This window comes from Protopterus annectens, chromosome 7.part0 (genome assembly GCF_019279795.1).
Source record: "Protopterus annectens isolate FY-2018-M chromosome 7.part0, PAN1.0, whole genome shotgun sequence".
Lineage (NCBI taxonomy): Eukaryota > Metazoa > Chordata > Ceratodontiformes > Protopteridae > Protopterus > Protopterus annectens.
In genome coordinates this window covers 314,173,821-314,189,078 of record NC_056739.1, presented here as the reverse complement: position 1 = coordinate 314,189,078, position 15,258 = coordinate 314,173,821, and the positions used below count along the sequence as shown (strand labels likewise).

Genomic DNA, 15,258 nt, shown 5'->3' with positions numbered 1-15,258 from the left:
TTTTGCCTGCTGATAGTTGCGCATGGATGATCTCTGGGGTATCATGCTGCGCTACTAACCTGGAGATATGGGTATCCTTGATGAATATGGATACACCTCTGCCCTTTGTACTGCAATCCGGTAACTGAGGCCGGAAGGTATGATATGAATTGTAACCTGGCAGTGCTGGGTGCTCTCTTGAGCCTTGAACCAGGTTTCTGTCACTGCACAAACATTGATTTTCTCCATGCTGAGGAGAGCCTCGAGTGTGTGCATTTTGAGGTTGAGACTTCTGGCATTGAGTAGCATTACCCTTAGTTTTTGGTTACCTGTGCTGGTTACGGTGGTTGGTTTGCCTTTGAGCCTTGCCTAAAAAAGGCACTATGGCGACAGCAAGAGTCAGAGTTCAAAAACCTAGGGGTGACAGGTGCAACCCATAACACTTTTTTAAGCTAAGTACTATAAAAATGACCACATTATCTTCCCTATTTTTCCATATATACACATAATGAACATAGAGGTATGCTTGAAATGCAAGGTTTACTACATGGTCAACTTTTAAGGTCATTACCAGATTTGAAAGACTTCAGTTATCATAATGGCATACACAGAGCAGTGTGAATGAGGACTTTGGTATCTGGATGAGGGGTTTAATAATGTTGTATCAAACAGCAGCATTCTGAAACTGTGCGCAGTTTTAGCAACATGCTGAAATAACTGTTCTATTTTTTTTTCTCTGTGAATTTACTTTGTACAATGGTTAACTTTTCTAATGGACTTTCAAGAATTCTATTCCGTGACTATTTTGATCAAGACCAGCTGTTCCTATTAAGGGCACAGAGTCTGCAAATTCTACTGTGTGGCTACAGAGTGTCAAAGCTGGACTGTTCACAGCAACATCACTGTTTCCAAATTCAAACACCAGGAAACTGGTGCTAGGTGAAAACCACTCTTGAAATGTTCCAATGACACAAATTTGAAAGTGTGTGTGCACGCACGTATGTATATAGTAAAATAACGAGTGGAAGTGATACTCCAACATCTGCCCTGCCAAAGGACATAAATATCCTCTACTGTCCTCTTTCCAGTCCATGATGTTAATACATAGCTATCTTTATAATCTTTTCAGCATGATTTCTGGTGATGCCTTTCTGAGTTTGTGTACACTAAAGACCTTTTCCAGCTCTATCAAACATGTTCTGCACATTAACCTTAAAGCAAACTTTTCCACTGCAAATTGGCAGTAGCAGAAAAGTAATGTACTGTTTTTCAAAAGCTACAGGAACAATAATTAATCAAACCTAGTTAATGTTACACAGGTATGGTTTCTTCTGTTCTTTACCACCTATACAAAAAAACTGCTTGATGGATAAATCTAAAATTAAGGAAGGGTTTCCATTGCGCCCCACTAACAAGACTCATTCATCTTATGCATACGTCTGTGTTACATAGCTTCTGTCATGCATGACAGAGTGCTATGCAGACAGCAAATACTTGCAACACAGTAACAACTAAAGATAACATTATTTCCCTCTTGGTGGAAAACATTGTGCTTTGGTATGTTGTATTACGCAACATGACACAAGGAAGGTGAAAAAAGGAAGTCCAAGGGAAAAAAATACATCATCCTGCTAAAGCTCTGCATGACCTTAAGTTTTCCCCTATTTCTCTGAAAACATTTAAAGCCAGAAATTCTAGTTTTTATTTTACTTGTCCTTTGACTGGATTAGTTCCTCTAGGCTAGTAGCCTCTCTTCAGTTCTGAGACTTCGTAGCTCTTGTCAGTAAACAGACCCATTTGTTGATTCTACAGATTTAGCTACATTACAAATTAAAACTAAAAAGGATTCCCTAGAACTGCCCAGCACAGATTGGGAAGTGTATAAGTGGTACAAATGAAATCAGTGTCTCACCAATTTTCATTCTGTTGTTTTTCTTTTGGCTTTTCCTGGTTAGGGTTTGCCACAACGGAACTCTGGTCCGCTAATGATTGGCAGCCGATTTTTATGGTGCCGAGGTGCCAGCCCAATTCCCAACCTTCAACGAAGGCACGCCCATTCACGCATGTCTTTTGAATCCCACTCGACCGCGGGGAGGACATGCAGACTCATTCTGTAATAAAAAAATAAATAAATCATGAAGTTGGTGAGCATAGGTTTCAGCAGAGTGATATGGTGAGCAGCCTGTCAGCTGACTCTCCTCTGACCATCTATAGAGAAGGCTGTTCATACTAGCACTGGAGTAAATCTGTGTGAACCACAGTCTGGATGTAATGTACAAGCTGGTCAATGGCATACTGCATTAGGGCTGGTTGCATCATAAACTGAACCGGTGCAGGAACTGTGGAGCCCAAGATGACTCAAGACGCTAATTTTAGCAAAAGAATGGTCTCACTTTATAAATGCTAAGCATGTGTGCTGACCTGAGATTTTCCACGCAGACCTTGGTGAAACAAAAAAAGTCCCAAATCACTGAACACCCCTATTAGCCCAATTTCCATCCTAGTGTTCCAGAGATTATGCTTACCTAGTCATGTCCCTCTACCCTGATCCTCATTAAGTTACCTGTAATCCAGTGACAAATCCAGTACCCTACCACCCCACATAGTTCAGTGTTTCCTATACATATATACTATCCTGCACGGATTCCCAAACCCCTTGACTCAAAATACTTAAGAAATGACTCCTAAACTCCACTAACATAATGAACATAATGGCAAGAACACAAAGCCGTGACTAGTACAACTGTCCACAAACATCTGATTTTGGCATCCGTTCACTTCCAAGTAAAAAGCTCCAGTTCAATCGGTGACCATGAGAAGAATGAGCTGCGATGACGGGGCAACAAGATCACCAAGAAATGATTTGCTACAGGATGTAGAACATAGCGAGTGGTAGCAACCACTTGATTACAGCAGAAAATGTACATCAAGTGGAAGACTGTCAAACTTTGGTACAACAAAACCACTAGGAAATCTCTGTTTTTTTGTAAAAGAAAAGAGGGTTGTTTTGGTCAGGGGTCATAATGAATCATTTCAAGTTCAGACGTGCATACACAGAGTACAGAATTATTACCAGACTCTCAGGTACTTATAGAAAGACCAAGTGGGTGGCTAGGGCAGACCATTCCCCTATAATGCTTGTGCTTGCTGGCATACACACTCCCTCCCCCAATTTCTTTGTGCCCCTTCATGGTCTCAACACTTCACAGCCCCACCCCTATATTACCCATTCTCTTTCTTCTCTAACACATATATAATTCACATCCCCATTACCATATCTATTTTATAACGGGAGATGAGTGCATATATTAAGTTGTGATGGGGTTCATAAGCTATTCACAAATTGTAGTTTTGCTCTGGGAGGATATTTTCTTGTCCTCCTTTCTAACTTGTTCCATTCCCTTCCTATGTAGCATCTCAAAGCAGATGATGTGTGCAACCTGCTATTACAGAAAGAGAGAAAAAGAGAGACTGCCTTTCTCCTGAGGCTGTTTTGAGCTACTCCTACAAGCTTATGCCTGTAGGCTGCAGTCACCTCAGCCATCTGCCTGGAGTCTATCACAGCTGCTGAAGTTTTAATCCCCACCCCCTACCCCCAATACAAGTGAGCAGGTCAACAGCCACTCTGTTCAACTCCTGCTGATCACCTGACCCACATTTTCAAACTCCTTGTTGGCACTTTGCAATACAGAAATGTATTGCAGTGCACAAAACAACTGAAATATGCATTTGGGCTTCACCTAAAGTAATCAACAGCAATGAATGCAACAGCATTGTCAGAGATGATCTTTATCTTCAGTAGTCTTATACTGCAATATCTGTTTGCAATTTTCAGTTTCTATGTAAAGTTAACATCCGTCAGAAAAGTTATTACACTTGTCATAGATCTTAAAGGGCTAAATATTTTGGGGGTATTTTATGAGGAGTGAATTTATCCTTTTGAACAGGTTTGTATCGGTTTGCGTATTGCACTGGTCTGAAGTCGACAGCTGTTGTAGCTTGTTGAGATCATCACACCAATGCCATAGCAAGCTTTTCATGATGAGCAGGTAAGTGTACATGAACCAAGTGTGCATAACAGTGGGGACAAAATGAGTAGTGCTTAACAGAAGGCTGAAGAACTTTTGTTAAGGTAGTTTACTATATCACAGGAAGTTGCCTTATTAAAAGTCAAAGGGTTAATGGACAAGTTTGCTGTGTGTGCGTATGTAAAGAATCACTACTTTTTTTAAATACCCACTCTTAATCTACGGTGTACCATGAGGAATTGTGGCTATCTGGTATATAAAGTTTAGACTCTGAGAAGCATAGACGCTAAGAAGCTATGTCCCCCATACTGAAGTGTATATGTGTCTTTCTGAATTTTTCTGGTACATTCTTCCTGTGGCATAGTATTTGCCACTATATTAGGTGCCTGCATTGTGTAGTGAATTGGGAACACAGAATAGCTTTGCCAATGATTTAGTGTACATGTGTAAGCATATGACTTCTAAAGATCCTACACAAAGTATATTTTAAGACATCCTATGCACTGATAGAAGAAGGGCTATATAATGGTCTGGCTGTCTTTCCACATACTTACAAGCCCATTTTACATCTCATGTTTTTTTTTTTTTTTTTTTTAATACATAAAATGAACACAGTCTGACTTTGGTTGGATTAACTGACACAATTACATAGCTAACTGTGACCATTTTCTCCATGAGTGGATGAGTTGTTTGATTACATATGTGAGACTCATAGAATATATTCCTTTTCTTTGCAATACATGAGAGAATAACCTCTTACAATCAAGATGGCCGTCATAAGTGGATCAGCTGGTTTGGCAGCATACAACTGATCTGGGTGAGAGGGGTTGTGTATACCAAGACCATCCTTATATTGATAAGGCTGGGCAAACAGCAGAAGGGTCCATTTTTACAAAGCAAACCAATGGCTGTTATGGGTGAATTTCACCCACAATATCATTTATAAAAGGTAGGGGGTTGCATCTAAGCAGGGATTTGGGACAGGAAGGAGGGGTTTTCCTGACACTGTTGGGTTCAAGACTGAGAAGTTGTTCTTGTTTCTTCATACTGGCTTTTTAGGGTTACACATTCTCCAGGATACCACAGGCAAAGGTTTAGTGAAAAGTAGCCATATAGAAGACTGGCTTGAAAGTGGATATTTTGGGATACAGCTGGGAAGAAATGTAGGTACTCCAAGGAAGTCACATAAGCTAATCATATCTTTTTGGTTGACAGATGTCTGCCTTTGCTATCTAGTTACCATTCTTACAAGTCTGACTTTGCAAATATCTCAAGGTATTTGCCTATGTGATTTTTATATATCACTTGACATAAAAATGTGAGTGTGCATGATTTTCTCTCGGATGCATTTTTCTAATTTTTATGCAAGGTGTAACATCCTTACTATGGACCAGTAATCAAGGAGCCTGAATCCTCACCACTGACACTGGAGAGGGACGTTCCCTTGGAATACAAATACCATGAAAATATCAAAAATCTATTTACAGTAAACATCAGAATTTAAATCGCAAAAAATATTAAAAATAACACAGCTGGAAAGATTCACACAGATAGAAAAACAATACATAACTATTTGCACTATACTTTCCTGACTGATCTAGAGAATTACTGTTCTACTTAATAGAGCAAGACGAGATAAAGTAGGTGAGGGATCCTTCTGTATAAGGTTCCAAGAAACATGACTTCCCTGAGACTTGTCTCACCTAATATTAAAACATTATTTCTGTACAGAATGACATCACATATATCTGGTCATCTGACGCCTGGTTCCCATGCAACCTTTATTGCTAGAAACTGTGAGGATATTGCTACATGCCAATAATGCACACAAGAGCATTGCTCAGATCTGGTGCAGCTTCTGGAAGTCCTAAAACAATTATAAACTTCTACTCCTCCTACAGAGACTAACAAACTATGCTGCATACAGACATTGTGTCTGTGGCTTCATTCAAAACTGTGAGATAACATCTTCATGGCCTAGGACCAGTCATTTAATTTCTTACTATTTTCCAAAGTTAGCTGGAGCTGAGCTTAACCTCTTCTCTTCCAGTATTCTCTGTTATCATATATATTTTTTTAATTTGGTTACAATACAGTCTGGACCCACTGCTGGTACATTTTTAACACACACACACACAACTTTACAAAAACATTTTCAGCACAAGCACGTTTGATATTCAAATAACATAGAATTCTTTACTAACTTCCAGCTATCTGTGTTGGCATATGTTACACATCCACTGCCCTTCTTCCCCTGGCATAGCTAGCAGTACCTCACATTGTCACACAAGGGGATGATCCTTATCCTGTTGCTGTACAAATGAATAAAGAGACTAGCTGGCTATGTTTGAGCCGACAGTTTTATCACTTTCAGTGCTAACACAGAAACAGTACAATGACTTTCTTCTACTAACACAGGACCAACACAGATTTATAATGCTTCCAGCCTAATGGGAGCCCTAAATAAGGAACAAAGGTTGGGCCAAAAGCTTGAATGGTTGTATTATAACTCGCGTTAATTCAGGACAAGTAAACATGTTTACTGGGCGAATGCTCAGCTGAACCAACATAATACTCGCTAGCACAATTTCTGGACTGGCATAATGGAACTACAGTTTAGTTGTGCATGGCAGAGCTAAGTCCAGTGATTAAACTCTGCAAATTCCAAGGAGGAAAATCACACAACTAACATTACGTTTCTTAACACTGATTTACACCAATGCCTTCTTCTGTTTGCAGTTTGAAAAACATGCTTCTCCTTTGCCCTGTAATTGCTTGGCTCTACCTGACTGCTCATAGTGTACAATAACTTTTTTTCCATTTTATTTCCAAGAAAAAAATCTAGAATTGAGTATTTGAACAATGGAAACTTTCATGGAACATGGCATTTTAGGCAAGAATTCTTATTCAACATAATTTACATTTCTTCTCCTTCGTCTACTATACTACTAACACTGTTGTTTTATTCAATGTTCTGTATGACATATTTAATTCTGTCTGTATAAAAATGATAATGAAAAGTCATTAATCACAAATTTCTCTCAATAAATGGAATAGGTCCAGGAAGTTCCAGCAATGAAAATTGAACTTTATTTTAAATAAAAAAAAATCTCTTTTTCTCTGAACCATGGTAGAACTGAGAGGGGATATTCGACACAAAATATTGTAGTCATTGCCTTTTTGTTCTTCAGTGCATGTTAATACAAATCCTCAAAAGTTGTGAATTCCAGGTTATGAAGCCTTTGTCTTTAAGTCTTACATTATGACTGCAAGCTGTGTTCGGATATTTTTTGTTTATTCGCTTACAAAATAAAATGTGATGTCTACAGATAAGTAAATAAACAAAAAAATATCCAAGTAGAGTTCATAGTCATAATGCAAGACTTGAAGGCAAACACTCCACAGCCTGGAATTACCAACTTTTAGGATTTCTATTAACATGCACTGCCTGAAGAACAAAACGGTAGCGACTATAATATATATTTATTTGACATTTTTTTTAACCAGGAAAGTCCGACTGGGTATGAGCCCATTTGAAGTGGAGGCCAGGGGAGAAAAGCTCTACAGTACATAGTAAACAGAATTTAAAAAATCGAACAATGGTTACAAATATTAAGAGAATAACAAAGTAATACAATTTGTGAATACAATAAAAGAAAACGAGCAAAATATAAGGCAAGCAATATAGTTGACCATATATTATATACAAGATAGAAGAGAGTTCCTAATATACAAGTTACATGATGCATTAAAAATAAAAAAATATATAACAGAATAAGTAATGGGTCGTAAAAGCCATATACTCTTTTTGGCAGGAGAACTATGTAATAAATTTCAGTCACAAATTCTGGGATAGATGAAGGTTAGGTTAAGAATATAAAAAAAGACATTATATTTGCTAAGGAATACATATAAAGCGAGATATTGGAAATACCCTAAAGGAGTATGAGGTTCAAGCAGTGAAGCAGCTGTGCCAAACCACTGCTACCAAACAATCTAATTAGACCCATCCTCATTAATGTAATGCATCTATCACTGAGTTTTTATCAGGCCGGTATTTATTTTTGGTATAATTACCAATCATTTTCATAGGGTGACTTGCTGGTATAGTAACTTTTGAAAAAACTAATCTTAAGCATTGTTGCTAAAGTAGCCGCCCCCTTACCAAATATTGAAAGACCACCTCCAACCAAGACAAAGGTTGTACCTCCGGACACTGAAATTATTTTGCATTACTTTAAATTTGACCTGATTGTTTATGACATTATTGGCAAACCTTTCCAATAATCCCATTTCAGTGATGATAGGGTCCTTCCGTATGACCTTGGGTCACTGGGAAGCGTTTAACAGCACCAGATTAAGTAGCTGCTAGTCTGACTTAAAGGCATGACTTGTACCTGAATGCTCTCTTCACCCCCTCCAAAAAAAAAAAAAAACCTGCAGGCTGCATTTGTGAGTTACAGCTTCTTGAGGCTTACCTACTGAGTTGCTTCATATAAATTTAAGTTCTTCACAGACTGAGATTAGTTTTCAAAAAGATAATAAAAGTTGATATTTATACGCCTGCAATGCAAGTTAATGGCCTTGTTTCTCTGGTTAATTTAATCCTACATCTCAAATTCTTTTCTCAAGAATGCTGGACAGAGCCAAAAATAACGGGAAGATAAATGCTCAAAATCTGAGACACTTTTTTAAATATTACACTAATTCACTTAAACATTAATAGAACAGCAGTTTGACATAAGTATGCATTTCCTGAACAATAAGATTACAAAACTTTAGCATTACTTCCTGTAGTGCCTGATGAATTACCAGAAAATCAAAACTCTTATGAGGGACAGGGTGACATAAGGGTTGTTCTACAAAACCAAGGACTGTTGACAAGTATGGCACTTCCTCCCTGTCTTTACATATGCTGTGCCTAGTATAGTGTCAGTTCATTCCACTCGCACCTCGTGCTACGAACTCCATTTACTAGTGAGATCATACCACCTTGCCAGCTGAAGGATTGTCAGCATTGTCAGATGGCTGCTATGGCCCCTCTCCCATGTTATTAGATAATACCTGCATAACCTCTCCCCCAAACCAGTCCATCAACAAATTCTTTCAGACTCGGTTACATCTCACCCCTTTCAAAGATGCCTACTAAACCATATAGAACATGGCTCTGCACTAACTCCACAGTTCATGCTCTCATAATTACTGTTACCTGACAGATGTCATATTTAAAAGAAGTAGAAGCCGACAGGAAAACTGTGTTCTAACCCTGCCAAGTACTCCCATTCTACCTCGTTGACAACTAATTACCAGTTACCAACTACACTTACTCTTGCATATTCCAAATCTGTAAAATAAAGACCTCAATGCCCCAGCTACCCTGTCCATCCCCAAACCCTTCAAATCTTAATTAATAACCATTTCACTACTATAAAATGGTCACACACACCCAAATCCCAACACCCAGAATGATACCTGACACTATTTTACTTCATCAAAAACTAACTTGCTAAAACCAACTCTGCTCAAAAATGGCTCACACGACACAAATGGTAAGCAATATGGAGGTATGTCCACATCAAATCTGTCTTAATCAACCTCTCAATCCCCACTGATTGTATGTGGAGGGTGGGAAGCATTGATAACCTACCACTCAGTATCTCTCTTTTACGCCGCCTAGACAAACTATAACAGCCTACCTCTTTAGTCTGCTAATAAAACATTCCCTCCTCTCACCAGCATGACTTCATTAAACACCGAGGCAAACAGCCCCATGTACACACTCATACTACTTACACAAACTTATGCAAACAAAGGCCACCTCATAGGTATCCTGTTCATTGATTTTATCCAAAGCCTTTAATTTCACTAACCATATACTTGTTGCTTTTATACCTGTATTGAGTCCTCCTCCTTCCAATCGGTTCAACAGTTAACCTCTCGCATAGACCCTTCTCAGTAAAATATAATGGTTCTTGTCACAATCATCACTGCAGGTGTTCCTGAAGGTTCTGTCATAGCACCTGTTCTTTTCAACATTTTCCTTAATGCTTTTACCCAGAGGCCTAAAAAATCCAATGTCTACATTTTCGTGTAGATGATGAAAATCCTCTACTGTTACTCCATGAAATGTGCCTCGCAAGACATCTGCAGCAGCTGGAAAGGCCACAGAAGTACCTCTGGTCCCAAACAGATGCCCTACACTGACCGTCTCAAAAAATTCCAGCTTTACTCTGTAGCATATAGCCTACTCCGAGGAGATCTCTGCCTAACATATATAAAGCTATGTTAAACCCAGAGCTGTTGGACATGCTACACCTAAAGAAATCCCAATCCTTCAGAGCTACACACTCTCTAGGGAACTAAACCTTGTCACCACAATAAACAGGACATGCTGGAGGGATAGATTCCTGTCCTAGAGACTTCCTATACTCTGGAACAAGCTACCCATCTATGTCAAGCAAAGTTCCTCATTAGAACTCTTCAAGAAAAATCTGGATGGGGAAATAGGAAATACACCCTGGGGATCACTTCTGTAGCTCTGCTCGACAGGGGCGCAGGAAATTAACTTTCTTGGGTGGCGTAAGCCAGGGAACCTTGTTGGCTAGGCTTACTTAGGCCTTTGGTCCAATAGCCTAGTACCTACCTATGAACCAGAACAGCAAAACACTCTCCTTCTGTACACATGGTTGCTTAAACAACTAACAATGAAACCCTCCACCAAAAGTGTGTTTTGATTCCTCAAAAGCTAATTGCCCTACACAATCCTCTTAACCTTTAAAAAACAGCATACACAGCATGTTTTCTTTTACATAGTTGACTGTCACCCTTGATCTCAGCTTAAATATGATCTTGTACATTACAAACCTTAAGGCTAAAATTAACATAGTCATATTTGGATACTGCAAAATTTAAAATTTTCTTTTTCTACCTATAGGAGAATAGTAAGTAATGTCTTTCGGCCTTTCCCGGTGAGGGGTCACCACAGCAGAACTCTGGTCTGCTAATGACTGGCAGTGGATTTTTACGGTGATGAGTTGCCAGCCTGATGCCCAGCCTTCAAAGAAGGCACACCCATTCACCCACGCACCTACTTGCATGTCTTTAAATGTCACTTGACTGCTGGGAGGACATGCAGACTCCACACAGAAGGTGCTCCAGCCAAGAATCGAATGGGGGAGTACCTCTTGCTGTGAGGTGACAACGCTAACCACTGCACCACCATGGCCTTTACTTACCTATAGGAGAATACTGTTGGCAAAAGCATCACCATTACAGGCCTGCATCTCTACAAAAAAAAACATATAGATTTACAGACCCTTGCAAACAAACATTGCAGATTCATGCTCCTCTCCTAAAAATGAGCTCCACTTTATCACTCTCCAGTGAGATAATGTCTCCATATATAGAGTGAGTGGACATTTTGCTTCTTTTTCTTGTCCATAAATCTGTTTACAGTGCACCCCCTCTTTAGCTGGGTATTACAAACTCGTCTTACTAGCTCCACTCTATGCCAAAACTATCCAAATACTAATAAAAGTTGTACTTGCTTTCATCCACAGAACATCTCTCCATCTATATTATGGGACACATGGGACACCCCCCCCCCTTCTAAAACTTCATAATACCACTTCCTAAAGTCACAGTAATGCTTTAACATCTTAAGAAAAAGGGGGCCATGTGTTTGCTTCAATCATGTGCCGGTTCCATAAACCAGCCTAACAAAACCAATAATACCTCCTTGGCCTTTATAACCGGACATCTTGCCATTCACATCCCTTGATTCCTCCTGAATGCTGTACCTCACCAACCCATTAACATTTAATGATTTAACCAAAACCCACAGTAACTCAAGATGCAAGCACATTAATCTCAACTCCAACAGATACTCTTCCACACTGTAAATACTCTGCATTTCTGTCTGTATTCTTGTTTCAACTGTGCTGTGTTAATTTCTAATTACTGTACTATTAAGTGCTTTCCCCACTTTCTGCTGAAATTGATCCACAGTGGATTGGTTCACTACCCTGAATGGCATACAAGCATTTCATGCACATATTTCCCACAAATTAACATTTTTTAGTCCACTCTGATACAAAGCATCAGTTTGTTCCACAAACTTTTACACATTTTCCTGTTTTTAAACCTGTGTGGAATTGGCCAAGGATGCAAAACAAAATCTAGTATACGCAAAAAGAAGAATATGAACTAGAAGTTTACTTAAGGAAGATCCACCACCCACCGTCAGACACAGGTTCATAGATACCGGCCCAATGGCCTAAGTAAGCCTAGCCAACAAGGTTCCCTGGCTTAAGCCACCCAAGAAAGTTATTTTCCTGTATCCCTGTCGCGCAGAGCCACAGAAGAGATCCCCTGGGGTGCATTTCCTATTTCCCATCCACTCATCAAGATTTTTCTTGAAGAGTGCTAATGAAGAACTTTGCTTGACATAGATGGGTAGCTTGTTCCAGAGTATGGGAAGTCTCTGCGACAGGAATCTATCTCTCCAGCATGTCCTGTTTATTGTGGTGACAAGGTCCAGGTGGTCTGTAGAGCGTGTAGCTCGGAGGGATTGGGATTTATTTAGGTGTAGCATGTCCAACAGCTCTGGGTTTGACATAGCTTTTTATGTTAGGCAGAGATCACCTCGGAGTAGGCAATAAATACGAGTAAAGCTGGAGTTTTTTGAGAAAATGCACGATAATAGAATACGTTTTATTCTATCAGATTTCTAAGTTTTTAAGAGCAATATTTAAAACGTGTCCCTGTTTGTGTGGCTTTGTCTCAACATTATTCTTGGCTTTGTCAAGTTTTTTTTTTCTGACAAGAGATCGAGAGGTATGACAATTGTGTTGGTGTCTTTCAGGGGGGCTCAGATGATTTACTGTGTCATACGATATGTGTTTTACGGGGAAAAAATAACATTCCAAATTGCACCTTACCATTTAATAAATGAAAGGACCATCAAAAGCAAATATTCTAAAAAACACCTCACGAGAATGTAGGCTACACTGCTAAACTTTATTTTCGTATCACGGTGGAAAATGCACCATGTTCGGCATCAGAGAAAGCGTTAACCTTTCACACCACATTCAGTTGTCTTCAGTCCAGACACTGGTCACTACTTACAAAGGATGTTTTAATGACACCCCTCCCCTTTAGCTTGACAATGACAAAAAAAAAAAAACATCATTAGCAATTCCAAAATAGTCCAGCCTAATTCACTGCTGCTTAGCTAACCCTTTGGGAGGAAGACACAGCAACACCGCACACCCCCAGCCCACAAGCTGATGATCTAGGTATACTCACTCTTGCAGCGGAGTGCCCCGCCTCCTCGGCTCAGCGTCACCTCTTTGCCGCATAGGTCGCACCATGTCTGGCCACCAGCAAAAGCAGCCTCAAAGCTGTGTCCTTCACCCCTCTCTTCTTTCACCCGGGGGTCTCGAGGTTGTTCAAAAATAGTCCTAACATCAGGAGCCCGTCGCGCTGCCGATTCGTGTCGGATCCTCAGCCGTGAGCGTCCCGATTTCTGGAAGCCTGGAGCAGTGGTGCATGGTGGCACCTTTAGGTCATTTGTGTAGTCGTTTATTAGGTGTTGAGGTGGGTGCTCGTCAGTGGCGGGGCCCTTTACATTCTTCCTGCCCTCAGATCGCATACCCGGCGGCTGCAGTACCCGGCTAGCCGTTGTCACCCGGTGCTGAAGACAAACAGCACACGTCGCTCCTTGCACTGTGATCGGCTCACCCAGTGAAAACCTCCTCCCGCAGTCTTCCCTTCCTTTTGTCCCCGCTGCAGCTGGTAGGGATTTAGAGCCTGGGACTGACGACAGTAAATAGAGGCTGCCACTGCTGCTTTTGTTTCCGCAGTAACACACAGCAGCGCTTTGGTGCCTTTCACGGATCGGTCCTCCAGCGCCTTCCTTGTTCGGTGACGCACACTGATGGATGCCACAGTCTAATTCCTCAGGTTGTCTGTCACAGGCGTCGGGCGACACACCCGCTGCGGTGCTCCTGCCACCCGGCTCGAGGTGCTGCTGCTGCAGGACAGGCATTCTCGTGAGCGTCGTTGGATGCGGGTGCCCCGTGTACGCCTGCTGCCGTTTGCCGTCACACGTCGCCTCGCTCACTCCTCGGCGGCGCTGCTGGGGTCGCCAGCCCCCGTCGCTGGGCAGCTGCCTCAGGATTTTACGCCTCTCCCGAGGGGCTAGGCTTTGTAGGAACGCTTCCACCTCGGAGTTGTCATCAAACGTGGTCAGTGGCCCCTCTGGGTGTAATCCCATCGCTGAGGGTGCTATGGCACATGGGGAGAAACTGTCGGGTTCCGTTGGTAATCTGGTGCTGGGTGGCACCGCAGGCTGAATTTTCATCCTCCCGGGACGGGTTTGGTTGTTTTCTTCCACTATGTCAGATCTGTATGTGGTTGAGTAATATGAAGAGATTAGGGATGATTTGTCATCGGTGCTGACGGGCGGGGGATTTCCTGCTTCAGCCCCCCCTTAAAACAGCCACTACACAGGGTTGTCCCGGGGGGATTCACGCACTGGCATCTTTGTATTGCTAAAGCACAAGGAATTACGTTCATTCATTAGGAAAGCAAAAACAAGTTTGGTGAAATCATATTCGGTCTGTGCTCACCACTAGAGTTCAAAACTTCTTTTTTTCAGTTTCACCATTTCATTGCCCATGTGCAAGTTGTTTTCAAAAACAGTTGAAATTTGGATAGTGGTCGGGGTGGGCTGTGATGCTGTGACTGAACCGCCCTCCTTTAATAATAGACGGTATAAATAGATGCGATTTTTTACAATGCTTGAATTCTGAAACCAAGTAAAATAAGCATTTGCTTGATTTTTAGCCTGTAATCGTCATGTAAATAAAAATTCAACTCTTGGAGAAGCTGCATCGAAGTGAATAATGCTGTGGAATGTGGAAGCACCTCGTTTCTAAAAACATTTTAGTAGGGCAACAGAAGCGCGTGTCGTTGCATAAACCAGAAAAGCGTGTGCACACTGCATAGCAGGGTTCGTAAATAAAGCGGCACGCCTCGGGCTGGAGAAAAGCATTTGCATTAGTAATTTAACAAAGCATCCTCCATACCGTTTCACTCCCGAGCATACGTCTTGGGTGTACATCATGAGGAACGGTCTTTAACATAACTTTCAACAGTCCAGATTTTCACATCTTATTTTTGGTCTGTTTCTCATAATATTGGTAGTTTTCTGGAAATCCCTTATTGAAGTCAGCAAATAACGACTAGC

General features: G+C 40.9%; 1 protein-coding gene across 2 annotated transcripts in view; it reads right to left on the bottom strand.

The window, feature by feature from the left end:
* RASSF5 (Ras association domain family member 5) overlaps positions 1 to 14,384 on the bottom strand; it is a 757,171-nt gene extending 742,787 nt beyond the window's left edge. For both annotated transcript variants that reach the window (XM_044076858.1, XM_044076860.1), the window contains exon 1: positions 13,314 to 14,384. In XM_044076858.1, coding sequence (XP_043932793.1) covers positions 13,314 to 14,370 — 1,057 coding nt within the window. In that variant the 5' untranslated portion in view covers positions 14,371 to 14,384. The remainder of the gene's footprint in view (positions 1 to 13,313) is intronic.
* Positions 14,385 to 15,258: the final 874 nt, after the last annotated feature.